Below are 26,347 nucleotides of genomic sequence, written 5' to 3' on the forward strand. Positions count from 1 at the left end.
CAAGACTTTTATCATTAAAGGGTGTTGGATTTTATCAAAGGCTTTTTCAGCATCTAATGAGATGCTTAAACATTGGGCCGAGCTTGGGGATCCCTGATGAGGAGAGGAAGGAGAGACTGTAGGAGCCAGGGGGTTAAGGACATCGCAAGAAAACCTATAGAAACAGCTAGCCTGGCTCTTGGGAACGCTGAGTCTGAACCAACAACCAGGGAGCCTGTATGGGACCTACGTAGGCCTTCTGCATATATGTGACAGTTGTGTAACTTGGTCTATTTTTGGGACTCCTGGCAATGGGAGCAGGCCTGTCCCCAGTGCTTTGGCTGACTCTTGGGAACCTATTCCTCATGCTGGATTGCCTTGTTCAGCCTGAATACAGGGGGAGGTGCTTGGTCTTATGACAGCTTGATATGCCATGCTTTGCTGATAAAATGGGAAGCCTGCCCCTTTCTGAGTGAATATGGAAGAGGGGTAGTTTGGGGGTACAGAGGGGAGGTAGAGAGAGGGAGTGGGAGAAGAGGATGGAAGGGAGGCTGCTGTTGGGATGTAAAGTAAACAAATAAATCTAAAAAAAGGACTACTTTGGAGTAGTAGCCAATATGAGAGAGAAGGAGGGATGTGAACTTTCCGGATTAAGGGGTGGCAAAGGAATATGAATATGGAACATATTTAAGGAAAAAACATAATGCTGCAAAATTAGATCAAAGGCAAGGGGAATGAATAACTGTGTTCTAGTAGTGTGCATTTAAGAAAGAATAGTCCTAGCAAAAGAGTGATGTTCTTTTAGGTAAGAGAGGGTAGGTAAAGCAATAGAAATAAGTTGATTCTGTTCAGGGTTACAGTAATAACAGAGTCGGTCTTGTAAAAGTAAGAGTATTTTGAATCAGTGATAGACTATTTTTATGGAGCCAAGGTTAAACTGACTAGGCAGTGAGGTGTCCAAAGGAAGAAACATAATGATCTTTACCTTATTATACTACAGGATGGATCCATGCTGTGCTGACCCCTGTGGACTGCCTAGCCTTTGGAGGGAACTTCTTACATAGCCTTAACATTGAAATGCAGCTCAAGTGAGTTCTGAAATTGTCCATTCTTATGTGCTATAGTCCTTATGTTTTCCTCTTGACTAAGGAATGCAGTATATTAAGATGAAGACAACCAGAAAGGAAAGTATCTTTGTTCTTCCCCTGTGTATGTGTGGTTTTTCTAGGCAAGGTTTCTCTATGTAGCTCTGGCTGTCCTGGAACTCACGCTGTAGACCAGGCTGGCCTCGAACTCACAGAGATCTGACTGCCTCTGCCTCCAGAGTGCTGGGATTAAAGGTGTTTGAACCACCACCACCACCACCACCACCACCCTATCTTGGTTCTTGATGACATTCAGTTTGACAAGGCTAATACCCTTTCTTCACTTGGTTGTTAATTTGCCTTTGGGCAAGTCACATAATCTTTCAACCCAAAGTTTCTTTGTATATAGGGTTTTACGGTGTCACTGTGAGGATTAAATATAGCAGATACACATCACAAAGAATAATACTTGGTAAATAATAGATGCTCAGTAAATAGATCCTTTTTATAGTCATTATGTTTTCTTACAGAGCCTATGAAATTGAGAAGCGGCTGAGCACAGCAGACCTCTTCAAGTTTCCCAACTTTGAGACCATCTGTTGGTATGTGGGAAAACACATTCTGGACATCTTTCGAGGTATGGCTCTCCTTACCAGCTATCACTTTTGCTAAGAAAGAAAGGAGGAAGAAGAGGGAGTGTGGAAATTATGGAGAGGAAGAATGGGAGAAGAAAGCTTGCTAATGCTGGTGCCTTGCTTTGTATATCAAAATAGCATTAATATCTTAAATATATATAATAAAAATTCCCAATAACTGAGATATAGAAGCAGCCTAGAGGTCCATAAACAGATCGTAGATAGAGAAAATGTGCTACTTGGACACAGTGGAACTTTATTCAGCTGTAATGAAAAAATGAGATTTTGATATTTGCAGAAAATGGATGTGCTGGAGATCATTATGTTAAATCAAATAACCAGACTTAGACAAATTTTGTTTTTTTTCATATATGGAATCTAGATTTAAATTTATGGTGTGTGTGTGTGTGTGTGTGTGTGTGTGTGTGTGTGTGAGAGAGAGAGAGAGAGAGAGAGAGAGAGAGAGAGAGAGAGAGAGAGAGAGATCGAGAGATCAAAGTAGAAGGGGACTATGAGTAGAGAGAAGGAGGTCTAGCAGGTGTGTCCAACCTGTGGTCCAAGAGCTGCATACAGCTATGTTGCTAAGGACAGCAGAAAATGGGGCCCAGCACAAAATTGTAAACTGACTTAAGATGTTATGAAGTGGTTTTGCAGTTTGTTTTGGTAACTCAGTTGCATGGTTATCTAGTGTGAACATTGAAGATAACAGCATTGGGTTGCAATGTTAGAAGGTTGGACACACGTGGTGAGGGATGCACAGAACAAAAGGGTAATAGAATATATGTAACATGGAAGCAGAAACCGGAACTAGAGTAAGGAAGAGGATAGAGGAGGGCAGTGGGATGAGTGAATGAGAATAAAATACACTGATTCATATGTATAAAAATGTCACAGTGAAACCTCTTACTTCATATTTCTGTATACTAACTAAAAAAGAAAGTGGCCATTACAATCTAAAAAGTGCTACATCCATTATATTTCAGTCTCTTTCTCCCCCTACATTATCCATAAGTTCTGGAAACTACTAATCTGTTTTCCATCCCTATAATTTTGTCATTTGAAGAATATTCTATGAATGGAATCATATAGCATCTATTAGATCTACTCTTTTATTAGTATCCTGAATGTGCCTCCTTCATGGATAAGGCCCAGTCCTGACACCCTGGCATCATCGTGCTTATTCTTGGGTATCAGCCCAGATGGAAACCAACTTGCTGATTTTCCTTTATTGGTCTTGTTTGAAATGAAGTGGGTCCCTTGCTTGGACTTGAGATTGATTCTTTAAGGTGAGTTGGCCATAAGGAATCAGTATCTCAGTTACAAAGGACCCCATAGCCCAGTGAGTACAGTCTCTTATCCAATATTTCAAGCCCATATTCTGCCACTTTGATAGATTGTCATGTAAGTGTTCAAATGTGGAAAAGCTAATGGCTCATTTACCTTTTCTGAACAGCTTAGTTCAGTAGAAAAATCTTTATAAAGCCTAAAACTGGTTGTTAATGGTTTCCTCATGAAGTAAGGCAGAGCATAGACAATTTTAGGACTTAAAAGGCAGAATAGGGGTTGGGGATTTAGCCCTGGGTTCGGTCCTCAGCTCTGGAAAAAAAAGGCAGAATAATTTAATAGAAGGAATATAGGCCTCATATTCAAATAGACAGGACTTTTTAGTCTATGCTCTGGCACTTACTACATGTATATCTTTGATCAAGACTCCCCTCAGGCTGGATGGTGGTGGCACATGCCTTTAATCCCAGCATTAAAGAGGCAGGCAGATCTCTGAGTTTGAGGCCAGCCTGGTCTAAAGAGCAAATTCCAGGACAGGCTCCAAAGCTACACAGTGAAACTCTGTCTTGAAAAACAAACAAACAAACAAACAAAAAAGATTCCTCTCAGACCTTTAGTTTCCCGAACTATAAAATGAACTTTGCTTACAAGGTAGATTTCAGGATAAAATGACAACTGCCTAGTATTTATTAAGTTCTCAGTAACTAAACACTACTAGTGTAACAGAGCTGAAGGTATGCCTAGAACTGTCAGCATTTTCTTTGGTTGTCTGACAAAGGTAACAAGTCCTTCATCCCTCTGAATGGATGTACTGACATTCTTCTTATTCTTTTTTTCTCCCTGCTTTAGGTTTGAGAGAGAACAGGAGACACCCGGCCTCCTACTTGGTCCATGGTGGTAAAGCTCTGAACTTGGCCTTTAGAGCCTGGACAAGGAAAGAAGTAAATATGTTTATTTCTATACCTACTCAGTAGTTCTTCCTTCTGTAAAGACTAGCTATTGATAGATGTTTGGGGAGACATAAGGAATCAGAGAGACAAATAGGCTCCTGGTTTAGAATGGAATACTGGGCTAGGAGCCTTTTTTTCTGATTTTAATAAATAATACATGCTTATTCTTCAAAATGAGAAACATACAGAAGAGTGTAAAAAAGAAAAAGGTCACCTGTGATTTTAACTGAAAGCAATTAACATTTAGTTATATTTCCTTTTGGTCTTTCTGTGTGTGTTACATTTTTTTCCATTTTATTTTATGTGTATGGGTGTTTTGTCTGAATGTAAGTGCACAGCATGCATCCAGTGCCTGCAGAGGTCAGAAGAGGGTGTCAGATCCTCTGGAACTGGAGTTGTAGACTTACATGGGTGCTAGGAATTGAACCTATCTCCTCTAGAATAGCAGCCAGTGCCCCTAAATGCTGAGCCATCTCCAGCCTACTGTGTGCATTTTTTTGAGGACACTAGAGGTAGCCTCTGGAGCACTGCATGTTTTGCACCTTATATCCCTGGGCCCCATATGTGCATTTAGAAACATAATTGGTATTGCATTATTTATTCAATTTTGTATCTCACTAGATTGGCTTCATTTTTTTGTATTACTCAATTTCTCATAAATACTTAATTGCTACCTGCTATTCTTTTTCAGGAGTATGCTATTTTTATCTAATTATTTGTTTATAGTTGCTTTCTATTTCTTTCTTTATTTGGAGGGATGTAGTTACAATGAATCATATAGTAAATATCTGTATGCATCAGTCCTTGCCCTATCTCTTGTTAATTCCTTCAGGATAGATTCCTGAAAGATCAATGACTGGATCAAAGTATATGAAGAAAATGTAAGGCTCTTGACTGCCAAAGTGGCATTTTAGAATGTACCAATATTCATCTATCTGACTGAGTATAAAACAACTATAAAGATAATTCTTACTATCTTTCATAAGCTCTCTATGTACTGATTTGGAAAGATCTCCAGAATTTGTCAAATGAAGGTACAGAACCATATATAGAAGCAACCATTTATGTAAAAAGGGAGGAAAGAAGAATTGTTTGTGTATGTTCATATTTGCCTGAAGACATAATCTGTAGGGCTATGGAAGCTATTGAAAAAGTGGGAGAGGGAATGAGGGATGCTAGGGACAGGGTAGTACTGAGGCTTTTCAACATATATCTTTTTAATCATTTACTTTTTGAGCCATGTAAATATTTTAATTTCCAATTGTTCATTTAAAAAAAAATCAACCTTAAGAAATGCAAAAATAGCATTGAGTTTGTTTTGTGTTGGCCAACTACTCTGCCCTGAGGTGTGGTTAATATACCCAGTGAGACTACATTGGGGAAAACTGATTTCTCCTTTGTCAGCAGATATCAATTGCAGATAGCTTATATTGGCTAGGGGTGGGAGTCCATGTTGATTTCTTTTTTGGATGTGTGTGTGTGTGTGTGTGTGTGTGTTTCTTGTTGGGTTTTTTTGTTTGCTTGTTTTAAAGAAAGAAAAAGAACATAAAGCATAAAGTTGGGTGGATAGGATCTGGGAGGAACAAGGGGAAACACATGATCAAAATATGTTTGAAAAATTTTGTTTGAAAGAGTCAAAAAAACAAAGAGATATGAAATGTAGAAGAAATATCAATATAGTCTTAGGTTTCAGATTCTTTATAGCCTCCTTCCTTCCATATAGTGACCTAAGGGGATGTTTTCAGACATTGTAGGTTTAGCCTGTGCAATGTCTTCATTTTATGTTACCAGCATTCCCCTGATATTTTTGAACTTCATGTTTTAGGCTTTCCCTTGTACCTCGATCTCAGTGCACATCTCCTTTAGCCTGTAGTTCTGTTTTTCCATCCCCCTCCAGTGTGGCTTTAGTGTTATCTCTGATCCCTCCTATGAAACACTTCTCAGTGACTCTTCTAGGAACACCAAAAGAGAGTGAGTGAGTAATTCTTAAGCACTCATACACTGAGTCAAGATGGAATCAGGAATCAGGAATGGCTCCAAGTAGCATGGCCAAAGGGAGCTAGAGGAGAATAGGACACTTTTAAGGAGCATAGACAGGCTCATGGAAGAAGTCTTCTTTGAAGAACAGATGATTTCCATGATAAGGAACCACATGTTCCCTTCCCTCCAGTGCCCCTCCTAGCCTGGAAGGAAAGTAACCATTAAAGTTATCCAACTGGGTTACATGTTGCCCTGTATAGCCTCAACCCCAAATTCTAGGTTAATTAGCTGTTAAGGGGGTAAGAATTAAACCATGAGAAATAAGAAAGTACTGAGAAACTGTATTTATCCTCTGCCTACTGAATACAGAAGCAAAACGAAAAGTGGTAGAAGAAATAACAATGAAAAGGTTGATATCTATATAAAATCCTAAATCTCAGTACTCAAAAGATGACAAACAATGCCGGGCGGTGGTGGCGCACGCCTTTAATCCCAGCACTTGGTAGGCAGAGGCAGGCGGATCTCTGTGAGTTTGAGGCCAGCCTGGGCTACCAAGTGAGTTCAAGGAAAGGCACAAAGGTACACAGACAAACCCTGTCTCGAAAAACCAAAAAAAAAAAAAAAAAAAAAAAAAAAAGGCAAACAAAAAACACACACTAGCAGTTATTTCCCAGAGTTGCTATTGAGCTAACTATGGCCCTGTTGCTGTTGGTACTGAGTTCTGTTCTCCTAAGTGGAGGGTTGGTTTGTCCCAGTTGATCTCCCTAAGATCCTTGTTTTCATGAGAGGTATGGCCCAAGCTTACAACTTAATTCTTGGCACTTCTTGATACTGTACTTTACCATATATGTGTGGTTTTTGTTTCTTTTAGACAGATTTTTACTATATAGCTCACGGTCTCAAACTTGGAATCCTCCTGCCTCAACCTCCTCAGCACTGGAATTATAGATGTGTACCACTATGCTCAGCCAGATATATGGTCTACAAAAGTTTTTTCTCAGTCTTTGGTTTGTCTTAAAGTAACAGGGGTTTTTCAAAGACAGGCTTTTGTCTTCTGTAACTCTATCTTTTATTTATTTATTTATTTATTTATTTATTTATTTATTTATTTATTGTTCATGTTCTTTGTGTCTTAAGAATTAGTTGCTTAGCAAAAACTCACAAAAATTTTCTCCTTGGTTATATAGGGTTTATATTTTAAGTTCTAAATTTAAATCTGTAATCCTCTGTGTCTATTTCAAGAAATGTATTAATGTTTTTGCTTTTGTTTTGTCTATGGATATCTAGTATCTAATTGGTTCCCCATTGGTTATTGAAAAGACTATCCTTTCTTCATTGCTTTCCCTTGGCATGTTTACAAGAAATCAGTTGTCTCATGCTTCTTATTTGACAGGCTCTTCCAGACCATGAGGATGAGATCCCGGAGACAGTGCGGACTGTACAGCTCATTAAAGATCTGGCTAGGGAGATCCGCTTGGTTGAAGTAAGAAACATGGGAGAAAGGAAGGCATTTGGGAAGGGCTGGAGACTCAAGTGGCAGGTCAGGACTTTATAGTTGGTGTAAAGCCTAGGGAAGGAATGGGAAGACTCTCTCAAGGGCCTTATTCATTGTTTAGTCATTCGTTTAAATAATTGTGTGCTCTGGGCGCATGCCACACTCTGGGCTAGATTCCTGGGATACATAAATGATCTAGTGCCTACCCACAAACTCATAGACATAGTTAACCTCTCTGAAATTCAGTTTCCTTATCTCTGAAATGAGAATAATGATACCTACTCAAGGTTGTTAAGAAGCTTAAATAAGGTAATGTGAATTGAACATTAAGTATAGTGCTTGACATGCAGTTGGCACATGATAAATTCTAATGGTGGGCCAGAGTGATAGTTGTAGTTGTTCTTTTAATACTTTGACTCAATCTCTGAATTCTACAAAATGACAACCTCAGGTTGAAAATGATTGAAAGGCATCTTTCAACAAGTGGCATATATCACGAGGCAGTAGTAAGAAACTCAGAGAAGCCTGGGTTCTGGTTTCTGTTCTTTCGCTTAAGAGCCTTTCAGAGTCTCAGTTTCCTGATCTGTAAAGTGAGGAATAACTTTACCAACCTTTCAGATCTTTGCTAAAATTGAGAGGTAATATAGAGCCCCTCGCACAGTGCCTGGCAGAGTAAGTACTCAATAAATGTGAGTCATTGTTATTAATAGACTTTGTAGTAAAGAGAAAACTCAGTGTGGTCTGGTGAAGTAGCAGAGGCACCAGAGGAGAATTGAACTTGAGGATGTTAATGTTGTCTTAGGATCTGTACAATTCTGTTTAGTGCCTAAGAGATGTCTGTGTGTCTGTCTGTCTTTCCCTCTGTTCTTCCTTCCCTCTGTCGTTCTTTTTTCTTTCTTTCATTGTGTATGTATGTACACATGTATGCATATCCATGCTACAGGGTGGTTTGCTTCTAGAAGTTGGACTTCTGGTCTCACTGCTTATAGCATGTTGCACTATCTACACCATAGTTTACAGTGTCTACATCCTACCTCATTTTCCTCCATTTCACCTACTAAAACCTTTCAGGGACAGTCAGAGGACGATATTGTTTCCAGTTCTTACTTAACCCAATTTTGTACATACAGAATTTTGGGCTGGTTAGATGAAAACTCATGAGATAGAACATAACTTGTTCATTGGTTTTCAAACATTTTAAAGCAATGGAATCCTTTTTCCCCCCAAATAAGATCTTGTACAGAAGCCAGTTTATATAACAAATCACATCATAACTGCTTTGAATAGGATAAAGGTCAGAGACCTAGAGCTCCCCTTGTTCCTCTCATCTGCCTTCCACATACCACCAGTCCCCAAGATTTCTCCCAGAAAGCTCAAAGAAACCACAGAACCTCTTTGAAAAACATCTTTTCAGTACTGACTTTTAAATTATACAGCTGAGCAAACAAGCTCTAGAACTTGTTCAGTCAGATAACTTTCCTAGGTCACAGGGATAGCTGGTAGCAAAATGAGGACGAGAATCTTTCTTCATAAGCCCTATAGTTCATAGAGTTTGAACCACACAGAAAAGTACTTGATTATTTTTTATTTTGTGTCAGCTAATCTTGGAGTCTTTTCCCTTCAGTTTTGACAGTAATCCTGGGCTTTTTCTTTGCTCGTCTTCTCTTTACTTGTCAATGGCTGGGTAAAGAAATGCCACCCAATAAATTTATGAAGACTCACTGTATAGAAACCAGGGGTGTGCATATGTGGAGCACCTGTGTAAGCCACTTCCATGGCAGTACCATTAGTGCTGGGAACAGACCTCTGCTCTTAACATAGAGAGAACCCTTGAGTAAGCTCTAACCCCCTCGTGTACTAATACTCTTGTAGGACATCTTCCAACAGAACGTTGGGAAGACGAGCAATATCTTTGGGCTGCAGAGAATCTTCCCAGCTGGCTCCATCCCCTTAACCAGGCCAGCCCATTCCACTTCAGTATCCATGTCCAGGCTGTCACTGCCCTCCAAAAGTGGTTCAAAGAAGAAAGGCCTGAAGCCCAAGGATATCTTCAAGAAGGCAGAGCGAAAGGGCAAGGAGAGTTCAGCCTTGGGGCCTGCTGGCCAGTTGAGCTATAATCTCATGGACCCATACAGTCATCAGGCACTGAAGACAGGCTCTTCCCAGAAAGCAAAGGTGGGTGCTGGCCCATGGGTTCAGCCCAACCCTTTTGGGTCCCTTGGAAGAGCAGTATTTCAAAAGAGCAGGCTATCCTGTTCTGTTTCCATCTCTTAGGGTCCCTGGTGTTTGGCTACCAGTTCCACTCATTTAACAGGCATTTATTGAGACATTTTCTGTGCTGGGCACTGTGATAGGTGCTGTGGATGGAACTCAAGAGGCTGATAGGTAATAAGAAAGATAGGTGTAAAAACAAATGAGTGAAATCAAGTGTGGATGCCACAATCAAGGGTATGAGTGGGATTTTGAGACACAGACGGGGATTGATTCTATCTAGGCAGGGCTCAGGAGCTCTTTTCCAGGTACTTGACGCTTGAGTTGAATCTTGATATACTAAGGTGGGAATGAGATTTGAGAATGTTGTATGTTGGGTTAGAATCTTGAACAGGTCCTTGTCTCCTTCAGGGTTTCAGTTTGTCTCAATATTACGTTGCCCTCTATGGGTATCTAATAATAGTACCCTCTTCCTTTTTTAGGGTATATGTTTTACAAGCTGATTTGTTTTCCCCAAGCAAGCTATATATTCTCAACCTCCTACTCCTGTAATTGTTGGAGGTGGGGGTTGGGGACAGGCATATCAGAAGGCCTTGGTTCAGAGGGTTTTTGACAGTTTTGCAGTAAACCAGAGGGAACTGGCCATCTTGATTTACCTGGGAGTCTCAGACTGGTGACAACTGAGCCTCCTCCTTCTACAGTTCAACATCACTGGTACCCGCTTGAATGAATCAGATGATGACTCAGCAGACATGGACCTTGGTGGCAGTGAGAATCCACTGGCTCTGTTGATGGCCAATGGCAGGTAAGTTGGGTAAAAGAAACACACAGATAACTGAGATTGCCAGTGACGATTAAAATGTGGACCTGGTGGTTGGGACATGGGTGAGGGAAGGGCAATATTTAGACTAATAACCAAATGTTAATAGATATTTACTTTGTTCAGGAGTCATGATGGACAGAGGGAGAGGTCTAGAGTCTAGCTGGCAATTTTAGGAAAGATCTTGTATAGGTTCTAGAATTTTAGCAAGTTTTATGGTAGAACTACTAGTAGAAATAATTAGTGGTAGTAAATATATGGGTTAAGAACACAAGGTTTTGGGTTGGATACATGGCTCAGCTGTTAAGAGCACTTACTGCTCTTGCAGAGAACCCCAGTTCTATTTTCAGTGCCCAGGTGGTAGTTCACAATCATCCATAACTCCAGTTCCAGGGAATCTGATGCCCTCTTCTGATCTCCATGGGCACTAGGCTCACGTGTGATGTGCATACATACATGCAGGCCAAACATTCATATACATAAAATAGAAATAAGTCTTTAACCAAAGAACATGGAGATTTTTTGGTTATTTTTATTCACTATATGTGTGGAGGGGTGGGGGGTCAAGGGCAGTACATACAGGGATACTATGGCATTGGTGTTATGATCAAAAGACCACTTTCGGGAATCCATTCTTTCCTCCTGATGTGGGTTTCAGGAATCAATCTCACTTTATCAGGCTTTGTGTACTTAGGGCTTTACCTGCTGTGCTGACTTGCTAGCTCAAGAACATACTTTCTAAAATATGCTTTTAAAATTAAATTCATAGGAATTCAGTTTATGGAGATCTCTGTACAAATGTATAAGAAATGTTCAGTACATCCTGCATCCTTGCAATGATAAGTGCCTGAAATCATTCAAATGTTCACCAGCATAGGTTAAATATATTATAGCATATCTTTAGAATAGAGTCCATGTATTAGAGACTTGAAAAGAATGGAGCAGTTTAATATCTGTTAGCACAAAAAGATGTCCAAGATAGTGTCTCTTTTTTTCAACTGAGTAGGAGTCTCACTATGTTGTTCAGACTGGTCTTGAACTACTGATCTCAAGTAATGCTCCAGCCTCCAAAGTAGTTGGCATTGTAGACATGCCTTGCTTCAAAATAGATTTTTAATTTTTTTTATTTATGCCAGGGATTGAATTAAAGGCTTTATATATGCTAGGTAGGCACTCTGTCACTGAACTACCAGTCATTCCCCCACAACCACATACACCTTTTTTTTTTGAGACAAGGTTTACTTGCATATGTAAGACTGACCTTGAATTCTCTTATGTAGGCCAAATTCATCTTGAAATCATGATCCTCCTGCCTTTGGATCCTGATTGCTGGGATTGTAGGCATGTTCCATCACCATTTCTGGCTTGAAGTGTGTATATATATATGCACACATGCATGTACTATGTATATGTGTGTGTTTTGATAGCAACATTCATTTTAAGATTTATTTTGTGTGTGTGAGTGTCACACTTTTAATTTTTTTTACATTTATTTATTTTATAGAGGGGGTATATACATTTCATAGTACACATAGGGAAGTCAGAGGCTGATTCAAGGGAGCTATCTCTCTCCTTCCACTTTGTAGGTTCCAGAGAACAAACATGTCTCATTAGGATTGGTGACAAGTGCCTTTAACCACTGAGTCAGCTCCCTGAACTGACCCTTTTGAATTTTAAAACCATATAAACTGAATTTTAAGCATCTTCTAAAATTAAAAATATAAATAAAATGCCTGTAGATATAACCAACCGTCTATTAAATAAGAAACACAGAACCATTGTAAAAGAGAGAGCCAAGAGGTCAGAGCTCAGAGCTAAAATCTCACCCTTCCTCCTGCGGTGGTCCTAGCTTCCCGAAAGAGACCTATTTCCTGTGTGTAAGTCTTTTCATAGTCTTTTGTTCTGCCTTCTCATTGGTTGTAAACCCAAACACGTGACTGCCTCGTCACTGTCTGTGTGTATAGCCCCCCAGGTCTTAAAGGCATATGTCTTCAATGCTGGCTGTATCCCTGAACACACAGAGATCTACCTAGCTCTTTTACCAAGTGCTGGGATTAAAGGCGTGTGCCACCACCTCCACACTCTTGCTATGGCTCTAATAGCTCTGACCCCCGGGCAACTTTATTTATTAACATACAATCAAAATCACATTTCAGTGCAATTAGAATACCACTACAAATGCCCATATATTGCTTTTCACTCCTACACACAATTACATGTATGCCTTTTTAAAAGTAAAGGTAGTAAGGGAAACTGTGGTTGGTTGCAAAATAAATGAAATTGAACCCAGGTCCTCTTAGTGCTCTTAACTGCTGAGCCATCTCTCCAGCTCCCATGAAAAAAAATTTAAAGGAAAATATCATAATGAAATCTCTGCTAACAAGCTGATTGACTAAAAAAAAATCAATGAAAATTAAAAAAAAATATCTGGGAGAAAACACCAACATTAGTTGTCCATGGAGAGAACAAGGGAAAAGAGATGGGAACAGGAAAAATGCTGGGACCCCTTCTGGCTTGAACCAGTGTAGATATTGTGAATGCTACCACAGTCTCTTGGAATTAATATGTGCATCAGTCCTGTTGTATCTGGAAGACACTGTTTTCTTGGAGACATCCATTATCTTAGGCTCTTACAATCTTTCTGTCTCCTCTTCTGCATAGTTCCCTAAACTGAGGGGAGGGATTTGATGAAGACATCCCATTCAGGACTGAGTGTTCCAAAGTTTCTCACTCTCTGCACATGACTTAGGACTCAGTTATGGGTCTCTATGTTAATTCTCATCTGCTGCAAGAAAAAGCTTCTCTGATGTGGGTTAATCAAGGCGCTGATCTATGGGGATAGCAGTAGGTCATTAGGAGTCATTTTTTGCTATGTTCCTTTAGCAGAAGTCATTATGATATTTCCATGCATACGTATAAACTGTATTTGCTTTATATTTACTGCCCTACTACCATACTCTATCTTCCTTAACTTCTGCCACTGATCTGCTTTTCCTCACAAATATTACCCTTTCTGCTTATATGTGTGTGTACATATGTGTATATAGTTAAATATAGATGCAGTATTTTTCTTTCCTTATTATCCTCTCTTGTTCTACCCCTTCCTCTAAATCCCCTTCTTTCCAGAGATATGTCTGTGCATTCAAGCAAGTATACATATTTATTATATATTTAATACTTGCTATTCCAAACCTTTGACAATGGTTATCTCTAGAAAGTAGGAGAAGAGGAAAGGAAAGAGTACAAAAATTCACTTACATGGAATTAATGTTGTGTCAGGATATCACTCTGTAGTTCAGACTGGCCTGGTGTTTGCTATGTAGCTCAGGCTGGCCTTGAGCTTGATTGAAGTGATTCCCTTGCCTTAGCCTCCCAGATGCTGAGAGTTTACAGATGAGTGCCAACATATCTGACTGAAAAAATATACAGTAGTGAAAGTGTAAACTCCAATATGAAGCGCCACAGGTTCAGAATGGTTACTCTGTACAGAAGTTAATTTTAGTGTATAATCTTCTTTATTAGCAAGTTATCTATAATAAAGTTATATTTTTTTTTGGTGTTTCAAGACAGGGTTTCTCTGTGTAGCTTTGGAGCCTGTCCTGGAATTCACTCTGTAGCCCAGGCTGGCCTCGAACTCAGAGATCCACCTGCCTCTGCCTCCCAAGTGCTGGGATTAAAGGCGTGCACCACCGCTGCCCAGAAAAGTTATAAAATTTAAAATAATTTTTAAGGAACATTTTCCAAAAGAATAAAAGAAAAGTTAATTAAATCATGATCTTGGTAATCAGTCAGTCCTAAGATTGAATCTCAATTCTAACATATATTTACTGTGTGACATGGCAAATTAATATTTAATATTTTCAAAGTATCTTTTCTGTAGGCAAAATGTACTTTAGGATTTGGAGGTGATTAAATCGGATAATGCATATAACATTCTTTTTTTTTTGGTTTTTCGAGACAGGGTTTCTCTGTGTAGCTTTGCGCCTTTCCTGGAGCTCACTTGGTAGCCCAGGCTGGCCTCGAACTCACAGAGATCCGCCTGGCTCTGCCTCCCGGGCGTGCACCACCAACGCCCGGCTGCATATAACATTCTTATAAGGCATACTACATAATGTTATGTGCTTAAAAAATGGTAGGCCTTTTAAGTTTGTTGATAAAATGAAAATGCAAGGTGATAATGATGATGATGTGATTATGGCCAGAGGCTAAGTATGTCATCAGTAAACTATGATGTATTTAGGTAACCAGAGGCAGGGGAAGGCAAATCAGAGTTACCATCTGTAATCTTAAAACACTAAACAGTGAATTCAATAATGAAGTACAGAGTACTGGTCATGTGGGAACACAAAGATACCTAGTCTCTTTGTAGAAAAGCATTCTCTTTAGATCCTAAGGGAAAGTGTATTAGGTCTACCTGGCTAGTAAGGGAAAAGGGTAGAGTCTGAAAGCAGTGGAGCTGTCCTTGGAATGTGATAACCCAGTAGCTAAAGAGTAATACTGAAAAGAATGTTGAGCTCTACCCAGTAGCTAAAGAGTAATACTGAAGAGAATGTTGAGCTCTGCCTGTTTTCACAGCTTCTGGCAGGTCTCCTGAGGAGGAGACAATTGTGAGTCCTGTATGATCAATTATAATGACTAGTCAGATAGAGTATAAAGAGATCTCTGTGCCCCTCCCCACAGTGTTGTACTTGTGCTATTTCTAGTAACCTGCTGCAGATGCCAGAGGTGTTATTAAATGAACTGAGAGAGAATACAAATATTTATAAATAAAGTATGTCTGGGCTTTTTCCAAATTGAATATATTGCAGGAGTGACATGTGGATGAAACAAGATTGGCTGTACATCATAAATCCTGAAATTCAGCTGGATGATAAATATGTGGTTTTTATTACATTTAAAATTTTGTATGTGTTTAAATTTTTCACAATTAAAAACCAAAAGAGTAAGTGATAAATAGATGTCATTGAGTAACTGCTGTGTGTCAAACTATCTTAGCTGTTTATATACATTATTTTATGTAATTCTTATAGTTCTCAATATTAGTATATTACTTCCATGTTATACATGTGAAAACTGATTCAGACAGTTTCATTATACTATTGTCATCATTGGGTCTTTGCTTATGTGACAGACTCTGTATCAACATTAACTCCATGAGCTAGAAAACAGGTCAATCTAATAACTAATTCACTGAAAGACATTTTGGGCCAAATAGCTATTTGCTAAATATATGAATATTCTGATTTACTAGAAAGATTCCTTTTTACTATTTAAAATTGTTTTCCATGTGTTAACAGGATAATCTAAAACAACTTTGTGTTTTCCATTCCTTTCGTATATGTGTTGCATATATTATATGTATAGATATATATGCATATGTACATATGTTGTAGAGAGACAGACAAACAGACAGACAGACAGACACACACACACACAGATTCTCATTATGTAGCAGTTGCTGGCCTAGGACTCTCTATGTAGACTGGGCTAGCCTTGAACTCACAGAGAGCTGTCTGCCTCTGCCTCCCAATTGCTGAGATTAGAGTGTGCCACCATGTCTGGCATGTGTGTAATATATATATATATATATATATATATATATATATATATATATATACACACACACAGAGTATTTGTATATATTTATGAGATACAATGTAATATTGGGTAGTTACTGACTCTGTAATGTTCTAAAATTTTTGAGTGAATTCTGTACTACTTTGAGATATATAAGGCATTATTGTTAATTATATTTATCCTATTATACCGTAGAATGCCAGAACTTAGTCTTTGCGAAACGATAATAACATTATGCCTATTGATTGACCTATTTTTCTCTGTCTTTTCTATTCTTCCCAGTCTCTGAACTTCTATAAAATAACTCTTAAAGATAATACTTAAGGGCTGGAGGGATAGCTCAGAGGTTAAGAGCACTGGCTGCTCTTCCAGAAGTCCTGAGTTCAATTCCCAGAAACCACATGGTGGCTCACAACCATCTGTAATAAGATCTGGTGCTCTCTTTTGGCCTGCAGGGATACATGCAGACAGAACACTGTATACATAACAAATAAATCTTTAAAAAAAATAATACTTATTACTAATTTGCATACTATAAATTAACTTGCTCAAGTATGTAATTAAGTAAATTTTATTAAGTTTATATAGACTAGTCCAGTTATTATTATAGTCCAATTTTAGAACATTTCTTTTATTCTTCTTATCCAAGGTGTTAAAACTGTCTTATCACTACTTATATATTTATCTCTATGGATTTTTTTCTGGACATTTTATATAAATGAAATTATATATATGGTCTTTTATGTCTAGCTTCTTTTACTTAGGGTATAATATTTTTGTGATTCATTTATAATATAGTAAGGAACCATTATTAGTTGGTTCATTTTATTGTTGAATAATATTCCTTTTTCTGGCTATACCACATTTTTTTTAATTTATTCACTATTTCATAATCATTTGGATTGCTTCTACTTTGAGCCAGAAGAAATAATGATGCTTTGAACATTCATGTTCAAGAGTTTTTGTTTTTGTATATGTATGTGTGTGTTATGTATACATGTGCATGTTTGTGCACATTTGCATGTGGAAGCTTAAGGTTGGCTTCAAATGGCTTCTTCAGTTGTTCTCCACATTTTATATTAAGGCAAGATCTCTTACTTAGCTGGAAGCTCTCCTTTTCTGCTAGTCTGGCTAACCAGCTTGCTCTGGAAATTCCCTGTCTATGCTCCCTGCATCTGGGCATTACAGGCTGGCCACCTCAGGCCCACCTGGTGTTTACATGGGTTCTGGGAATCTGAATCCCTACTGAATCATTTCTCCAGCCCCATATACAAGTTTTTATGTGGACATATATTTTGGTTTCAAGAAATGTCTAAAAATTATTCCAAAGTGCATATGCATCATTTTACATTTTAGACCAGCAATAATAAAGTTGTATCTCCTGTGGTTTTGTTCATTTGTTTCTTTGGTTGGTTGGTTTTTGATTTTTTTTTTTAAGACAGGGTTTCTCTGTGTAGCCCTGACTATCTTGGAACTCACTCTGTAGACCAGGCTGGTCTTGAACTCACACAGAGATCTGCCTGCCTCTGTGGGATTAAACACCACCTGGCTCTACTGTGTATTTTGTATGAGTCACTTGAGACTTGGTTTTAGAGTTAAGAGATCTGTTTGTTAGAACAAGCAATGCACTTCATTATTTTCTAGTCATGTGTGGTTTGGGTGTTGTTTCTGTCATTTTAAAATATTTTTTGATAGAGTCTCTCATTTTCAAGCTGGCCATAAAATTGTGCTATAGCTGAAACTGGGCTTGACTTCCTGATTCTTCTACCTCTACCTTCCAAGTGCTAGGAGTACAGAAGTGTACTACCATGCTGCGCTCATTGTACATTTCTTTTAAAATTTTACTTGTGTGTGTGTGTGTATGTGCAGGTATCTGTGGAGCCCAGAAGAGGGCATCTGATCTCTTGGAGCTAGACAGATTTTTGCGAGTCACCTGGCATGGGTGCTGGGATTCAAACTCAGGTCTTCTGCAAGAGTAGCAGCTGCTCTTAACTGCTGAGCCATTTATCCAGTCCTGTATATTGTTGTTTTTAAATAAAGACTAAGGGAGTGTTTGTTTTGTTTTGTTTTTGACTCTTGGCGATGGAAACCAAAGCCTCATACATACTAGACAAGGTGCTGTATCCTCAAACATTTTATAGTTAATTGATGCAGTGTAATGTTTTATAATACATCTGTATTGTGAAATGACTACCAACCTCAAAATAATTACCATATTTATTTATAGAATTAGAAAGTTTCAGGTGTGGAAGGCAATATTGTTGATTAAATAATCAATAAGACCTCTAGAACATACTCCTACATAGCTGCAGCTTTGTACCTCTTAACCAATCTCTCTCCCACCACACCTTATCCTTCATAACTACCATTGTACCCTTTACTTATACAAATTTCTAGGTTCTTCTTTATTTCATATAAAAGTCAGATCATGCGTTTTTTGTTTTTGTTTTTTGTTTTTTTTTTTTTCTGTATGGCTTGTTTCACTTAGCATAACATCCTGCTGCAGATGTATCCACATTATCAAAACTAATCAGAAATTTTTTGGACATAGATTCTTTCTTTGTAGCCCAGGCTAACCTCATATTCACCATCCTCCTCCCTTAGCCTCTGGAGTAATGGGATGATAGGTATGCCCCACCATATCTGACTCAGTATGGTTTACCTAGTGACTAATGGTGCGGAATATATTTTTTGTGTGTCTGATTGTGGTCATTTGTATATTACCTTTGGAGAAATGTATATTTGGATCTTTTTATTGACATTATCTTAATTACTGACATCTAAGAGTTCTTTAAATATTCTGGGTACAAATCTTTACTAGATAAATGGTTTACAAATATTTTTTCAGTCTTTGGCATGACTGCCTTCCTCTTTTTTTTTTTTCCTGGAGCTGAAGACTGAACCCAGGTCCTTGCGCTTGCCTTCTACCACTGAACAAAATCACCAACCCATCTCTTCCTCTTTTCTTTGCTTTCTTTTATATTGAGACAAGGTCTTGCTATGTAGCCTAGGCTAGTCTTGAACTCTTCCTCCTGCCATTAGTCTGCTGAATGCTGAAATTACAGGCTTGTGCTACTGTGTCTACCTTGACTTTTCATTTTTTTAATTTTTATTTATTTATTTTTTCTTTTTTTGGGTGGGGGTTGATTTATTTATTTATTTTCTTGAGTTAAGGTTTCTCATTGTAGCCCTGGCTGTCTGAGAACTCACTCTGTAGGCTATGCTGGCCTTGAACTCACAGAGATTTGCCTGCCTCTGCCTCCCAAGTGCTGAGATTAAAGGCATGCTCCACCACTGCCCAGTGGACAGTGTCTTACTTTATAACTCTGGCTGCCCTGGATCTTGTTACATAGACCAGGCAGGCCTCAAACTCACAGAGATCTGCCTGCCTCTGCCTTCAAGGTATTGGGAATAAAGGTGTGCACCTGCCTGCCCAGCATATACATCTATTCTTATGCCAATCTCATAGTACCTCAATTACTTTATCATAAGTTTTGAAACTGAGTAGTTTAAGTAGTTTAATGTGTTCTTTTTTTCAGAAGTGTTATCTATTTTAGGTTCTTCCTTTCATGTCAAGTTTTTAATCATTTATTCTTTGACAGTATTATACACATACTCATTGTGTTTGTTGTTCTAAGAACAGTTGATCATTTATTTTTGTAGTAATTTTTTTTTCGAGTCAGGGTTTCTTTTGTAGCCTTAGCTGTCCTGGAACTTGCTCTATAGACCAGGTTAGCCTCGAAATTGCAGAGATTCATCTGCCTTTGCCTCCTGAGTGCTGGAGTTAAAGTTGTGCATCACCACTACCTGGCTAATAATTTTTGAGAATTTAGTCTTAATATGATCATCTAAATAAAACCTGCACAGTGACCACAGCAGTAGTCATCCCAACATGAATAGGGGAAATATCATAAGGTCTCATGCCTAGGTGAAGAGCTATAGGCAAGGGAAAATCAATCTTCTCCAGGAATGAGGCACCTAATAGGTTATCCAATCACGTGTGTTTAGCCCTAAATACATAAACATACAAAAGGCACTAAATGGATTCAGTAGGTTGTATTTACGTTTATATATGTGTGTGTTATTATTGCAACACATAAATGACAATAAGAAGAGGTTATGAATTTGAAAGGGAGTAGGGAGACATGGGAGGAGCTGGAGAGGGGAGAGGGATGATACGTGTCATTTTTTTTACAAAAATCATGGATTTTGACTCATCAAAAAAATTGCGCAGTATAATCACTTGGGGGAAATTGCCTTTTGGGGAGAGTAATAAGTAGGGAATGAGGCCAGAAATTTGCATACGTTAAGCATGCATTCTACCATTGATCCATATTTTTAGCCCTACTGTGATAATATCTCACATGACTCATTTCATGCTCTTTTCCTTGTTTTTCTAGTACCAAGAGAGTAAAGAGCTTATCCAAGTCTCGGAGAGCCAAAATTGCAAAGAAGGTAGACAGTACAAGGCTGGTAGCAGGACAGGTCATGGGAGCTGAATTTGGCTTGGATTCAGATGAGGAGCTGCGGATTGACGAGAGACTGGGAAAGGAAAAGGCGAGCCTGATAATAAGATCAAGTATGTTTCTGTTCTATTTTTCCCTGTCCTGCCATTTCCCGTTTGGTTTAGGTTTGAACTTGTTGGTTTTCTGGTTTACCAGGCTATATATACTTTCATTTTTTTTTTTTGGCTTTGGAGATTTATTTTTCAGTTAATTCCTCACCTCTTTGAATTATTTGTTGGTGGTCATTACTTCAGAGAAAATTATATTCATTTATTTAGTTTTTTATTTATTTTTGATGTTTTTGCACAGGGTTTCTCTGTTTAGCCCTGACTGTCCTGGAACTCACACTGTAGACCAGGCTGGCCTTGAACTCAGAGATGTGCCTGTCTTTGCCTCCCAAGTGCTGGAATTAAAGGCGTGCACCACCACTACCTGGCAAAAGTTACATTCCTATCTTTTTTCCTTTGAGCGTTTGGCTCAGATGCATCATAATCTTAGGCTCATACTAATATGTTGCATTTTATTTTAGAATTTCCCCGGAAGTTGCCCCGAGCAAAGCCTTGCTCTGACCCCAACCGAATTCGTGAACCTGGAGAAGTTGAGTTTGACATTGAGGTAGGAGCATGCCCTGGGTCTAGTTAAGGGATAAAGATACTATACATTTAATTTCTCAAATATTTGCAAAATAAAAGACTGCATGCTAGGCTAGGGATATTCTTCACTGTAGAGCACTTGCTTAGCATGTTCAAAGCCTTGGATTCACTTCCAGTCCTACAAAAAATTAAATTGCATGCTAAGTTGTGACCAGCCAATAAATGGAGGATTATAATCTATTTAATTTTTTTAAAAAATCTTTTAACAAAAGAACAAAATAAAAGGCAGGGTCACTTAACAAAAATAGTATCTATCTAATTTGAAGTTTATGATGTGTCCTTTCACAAATTGTTTTACTTCATTGATCCCTTGATTGCTCACCTGTCAAATAGGAGTTATAGTGCTTTTACAAAGATGCTGTAAAGATTCAAATGAAAGGATAAATCTTCTGCATAATAAATGATCTACATTTAGGATGTTAGGACTCACACTGTCAACCCTGTATTGGAAACTTACCAGACCTGCCCTGTACAATTGAGACAGTATGCTCTTTCCTTAACAGGAGGACTATACAACAGATGAGGACATGGTGGAAGGGGTTGAAAGCAAGCTTGGGAATGGGAGTGGAGCTGGTGGAATTCTTGATCTACTTAAGGCCAGCAGGCAGGTGGGGGGACCTGACTATGCTGCCCTCACGTGAGTAATCTTCATTTTCTAGGCTATCAAAGAGTACCACCTAAAGGGCTAGGCCATTTATTGAGCATTTTTATATGTTTTGAGTTTTTGAGACAGGGTCTCTTTATTTAGTCCAGACTGGTCTGGAATTCCTAGTCCTTCTGCCCTGCCTCCAAGTGAGTGCTGGTATAACTTGCTGAACCAAGTAAACAGACAATTAACAAGGACATTCATGCTGAAAGAATAATGTGGATGTGAAAACTATCCTGGGAATCTTCAGATCTGGCAGTGACAGGATATGTAGACTTGAAGAGAAATCAATTTTAAGTACATTGAAAATGGGCCAGGGAGAGTCATAGAAAGAGAATTGTTAATAAAAAGGAAATAATGCAGCATAGATGAAAAAAAAAGAGAATTCTGTCTCCTCTCATTGCTTGTCTTTGGAGAGACTTGAGGCAAAACTAGCTTTTCATGAAAACAGTTTTTAATATATTCATTCCTAACCCTGGTTCTTGTCTTTGTAACACCTTGATTGCCATAGCTGTTCTTCCTCCCTGAGTGTTCTTACAACTAGTTTCTTCTGACTAGAATAACTACCCCAGTGTTTCTCCTCTTTCTTTACAGTGAGGCACCAGCCTCCCCCAGCACTCAAGAGGCCATCCAGGGCATGTTGTGTATGGCCAACCTGCAGTCCTCATCATCCTCACCAGCTACCTCCAGCCTGCAGGCTTGGTGGACCGGGGGGCAAGACCGAAGCAGTGGCAGCTCCAGCAGTGGGCTTGTCACTGTATCTAGCAGTCCTGCTTCCCAGCGTACCCCAGGGAAGCGGCCCATCAAGAGGCCAGCGTACTGGAAAAACGAGAGCGAGGAGGAGGAGAATGCCAGTCTCGATGAGCAAGACAGCTTGGGAGCATGCTTCAAGGATGCTGAGTATAGTAAGCATATGGGGCTAGATTGAAAGAATTTGAATTCCCTTTAGCCCAAGCTCAATCCTAGCTCTAAGACAGCCTGTAGTGAACACAGGCCTGACCTTAAGCTAGATGCTTATTTTTTTCTGAACCACGTTTTCTTGTTCTGTAAAATGGGGATATCTCTAGGTTGTTGTAAGAATTAGAAATTATACGTACTCTCAGCACACTAGGACCTTGGTGGCTTACTCGTGGGATGTCCTCCAATATAGTATATTGTTCTCTTATAATTAGCTGTCATGTGGTTTCTGTGCTATTCATCTTTCACTCTAGCAAACTCTTTTCCTCTCTTGCTTATTTGACTGCCACCATCTGTATTGTTAATGTTATATATTAACCAGCTCATTTTTTGTGAAGATATGTGCCATCAGCCCTCCATAGCTGAGCATTTTACATTCATGCCTTCATCCGTAGATCAATAATATGTGGAAAAAATGACATCTGTACTGAACATGTACAGACTCTCTTCCCATTTTCCTCTAACTTGTATAGTACAACTATTTACATTGGAAGTATACATGGATGAAGGGCAGAGAGTGTATGCAAACAGCATACCATTTTATATAAGGAATTTAAGCACACATGGGTTTTGGTTGATAGGAGAGAGCATTCTGGAATCAGTTCCCTTCAAGTATTGATGGAAAACTGAAATGACCTTCATTAAACTTTACATATTTAAGAAACAAGTCCTAAAAATGATGAGTCATTAAAAGGATGATTTTTGGAGTAATATAATGACTAAAGCACTGGTTTATTTAATGTAGGTAACAATAATATAGATTTTTCTTTTGCTATTTCCAAAATTATATAAATATAATTTTCATTGACTGAGACTAAAAAACCAGAGAAAGACAAAATTCCTTAGGCCTGCTACTCTCCTTTCTGAGCCCAGTTTCCTTTTGTTGTGTTTATAGAACTTACATGTAGACTTACATAGGCAGAGTATTTGTTTAATGTGTGTGGCTCTACAGTTTGTTAAACATCAGTACATGTAGATCTGCTTCATCTATGCATAGAGGCTTGCTTATTGCAAAGTATTCTATAGCATTATAAGTTTAATCATTTCCCTATTTGATTGACATTTAAGTTGTTCTTAAGGTTTTTTATTGCATTGAAAATTCTTGCAATAATCTTTTATGTCCATTTACCAGTAAATGTCTCTCTAGGATAGAAAAACTTGCTGGATTAAAGATTGTGGACGAGATAAAAATTGATAGTGACAAACTGTACTTCCAAAGGATCAGCTTATGAATAGTGTATGAGAAATACCTTTTTCCATACATTCTTACCAGAAGTGCATATTATCAACCATTTAAATTCCATTGCTAAAGGAATAGTTGAGTTCTACTGGGGAGAAGACAGAAGAGTAGAGGCAAGAAGTGGACAGAATCTTTTTCCAGTCTTGGCTACTGTGGTTCCAGACTCCTGACTGTCTCCTTGACTCACTTTTTTTTCTGGTCTGCTCTTTTCTGTGCATCATAGTATCATAGTCAAGTGACCTCCTTATAGAAAGATTACAGTATTGCTCTCTTATTTTTGAAGTAGGTTTCATTAGATAGCCCAAAGTAGTATCAAATTTGTGATTTTCCTGCCTCAAACTCCTGAATGTTGGGATTACAGTATATGGTACCATGGCCAACTGTTTTTTTAAGTGCTAAAACTTTGGAAAATGGATCTGGGTGTACTGGCTCATACCTATAATTCCAGCACTTGGGAGAGAGAGGCAGAGGGTATGGATAGCTTCGTGCCATGGCAAGGCTAGCCTCAGCTACATAGTGAGTTTGAGGCCAGCCTAAACTACATGAGACTGCCTCAAACTACCTTTTTCTTTATGGTCTGGATACAAGTCCTTTATGAGAATTTAAGTTGTGGATACTATCTCCCAAACTACAGTTTGTCTTTCATTTTCTTAACTCTTTCATAAACAAAACTTATTTTCTGTAAAGTTCAAATTAATTTTATTTTCAATGGATTTTGATTTCTGTGTGAATCTAGTTAATGACAATTTCCCCCTGTTTTTAGGTATTACATGCTTCATTCATTTTGAGTAAAAAAAAAAATTTTTTTTTCAAGATGGGGTTTCTCTGTGTAGTTTTGGTGCCTATTGTGGATCTCATTTTGTAGACCAGGCTGGCCTCGAACTCACAGAGATCTACATGGCCCTGCCTCCCGAGTGCTGGAGTTAAAGGCGTGCGCCACCACCCCCAGCCCACGCAGCTATTTTGAATAAATTTTTATTTACAGTATGATATTAGGTCATGGTTTGCTTAATTTTTTGGCTTAATGTATGTACAACTGTATCAATAGCATTTATTTTAAAGTTGGTCTTTTCCTACTGAATTCTCTCTGTACTTTTAAACAAATAACATTTGCTTAATTCATTTTGTGAATGTATATGCATGTGAGGGGGCTGCATGTTACTTCACATGTGTTGAGGTCAGAAGATAGCTTGGGGAAGTCAGCTCTCTCCTTCCACCATGTGAGTTCTGGAAATTGAATTCAGATCATCAGGAGTGGTAGCAAGTGCCTTACTCAATAATTGCTCACTACCTTAGGTTTTGAGACAAGGTCTCTCAATGAACATGTAGCTAAAGAATTTGGCTAGACTGAGTTAGCCAACGAAAGTCTTCATGTCATCGCCTCCCTAGGGCTGAGATTACAGACACATGTCATCGTGCTTGGCTGGTTTTTTTGTTGGGCAAGGAGTTGAACTCAGGTTCTCATGCTTGCATAGCAAGCACTTTACAACTAAGCCATCTCTCTTGCCTTCTGGTCCTCTCATTTACTACCTAAGCCCAGAGCCATAGTTACAAGGCTCTTTTTGTTGTTGTTGTTGTTGTTGTTACTCAGGGACTGTGATAGCTATACCAGTTTGCATTCCTAGCAACGTTGAATTAAGTGTTCCTTTCCCCCACATCTATACCAGCATTTGTCATCATCATTTTGTTTTGTTTTGTTTTGTTTTTGTTTTTTCAAGACAGGGTTTCCTTTTGTTTCCCTGGCTGTCCTGGAACTTGCTTTGTAGACCAGGCTGGCCTCAAACCCATAGAGATCCACCTGCCTCTGTCAAGTGCTGGGATTAAAGTTGTACAACACCACTGCCTGGCCAAAGTTGTTACTTTTTTAGTATTATTTCTTTTATGTGATGTGGATGGGTATTTTGTTTTCATGTGTGTCTATGCACCATGTGTGTGCATGATGCCGACAGAGGTCAGAAGAGGTCACTGAATCCCCTGGAACTATAGAGTTCGAGTTGTTTTTTTTTTTCCTTTTTTTTTTTTTTTTTTTTTGAGACAGGTTTTCTCTGTGTAGCTTTGTGCCTTTCCTGGATCTCGCTCTGTAGACCAGGATAGCCTCGAACTCACAAAGATCCACCTGCCTCTGCCTCCCGAGTGCTGGAATTAAAGACGTGTGCCACCACCGCCCGGCTTGAGTTGGTTTTAAGCTGTCATGTGCGTGCTGGGAAATCGAACCCAGGTCCTCTGGAAGAACAGCCAGTGCTCTTAACCCTTGAGCTATCTCTCCATACTTTGGAAGAGAAGTTTTAATATGTATTCGTCTAATGGTTAAGGATGTTGAACATTTTAAA

At 38.7% G+C, this 26,347-nt stretch overlaps 1 protein-coding gene across 2 annotated transcripts in view; it reads left to right on the forward strand.

The window, feature by feature from the left end:
- Positions 1-26,347, forward strand: part of Phf8 (PHD finger protein 8) — a 101,770-nt gene that overhangs the window by 37,817 nt on the left and 37,606 nt on the right. The window contains exons 9-18 of one of the 2 annotated variants that reach the window (XM_028883474.2): positions 980-1,067; positions 1,595-1,701; positions 3,833-3,924; positions 7,307-7,396; positions 9,281-9,583; positions 10,321-10,424; positions 20,417-20,595; positions 21,051-21,136; positions 21,678-21,811; positions 22,415-22,725. In XM_028883474.2, coding sequence (XP_028739307.1) covers positions 980-1,067; positions 1,595-1,701; positions 3,833-3,924; positions 7,307-7,396; positions 9,281-9,583; positions 10,321-10,424; positions 20,417-20,595; positions 21,051-21,136; positions 21,678-21,811; positions 22,415-22,725 — 1,494 coding nt within the window. The remainder of the gene's footprint in view (positions 1-979; positions 1,068-1,594; positions 1,702-3,832; positions 3,925-7,306; positions 7,397-9,280; positions 9,584-10,320; positions 10,425-20,416; positions 20,596-21,050; positions 21,137-21,677; positions 21,812-22,414; positions 22,726-26,347) is intronic. The other variant, XM_028883475.2, reaches the window with a different exon arrangement.

The sequence above is a fragment of the Peromyscus leucopus genome, chromosome X, assembly GCF_004664715.2.
Source record: "Peromyscus leucopus breed LL Stock chromosome X, UCI_PerLeu_2.1, whole genome shotgun sequence".
NCBI classification, from domain to species: Eukaryota; Metazoa; Chordata; class Mammalia; order Rodentia; family Cricetidae; genus Peromyscus; species Peromyscus leucopus.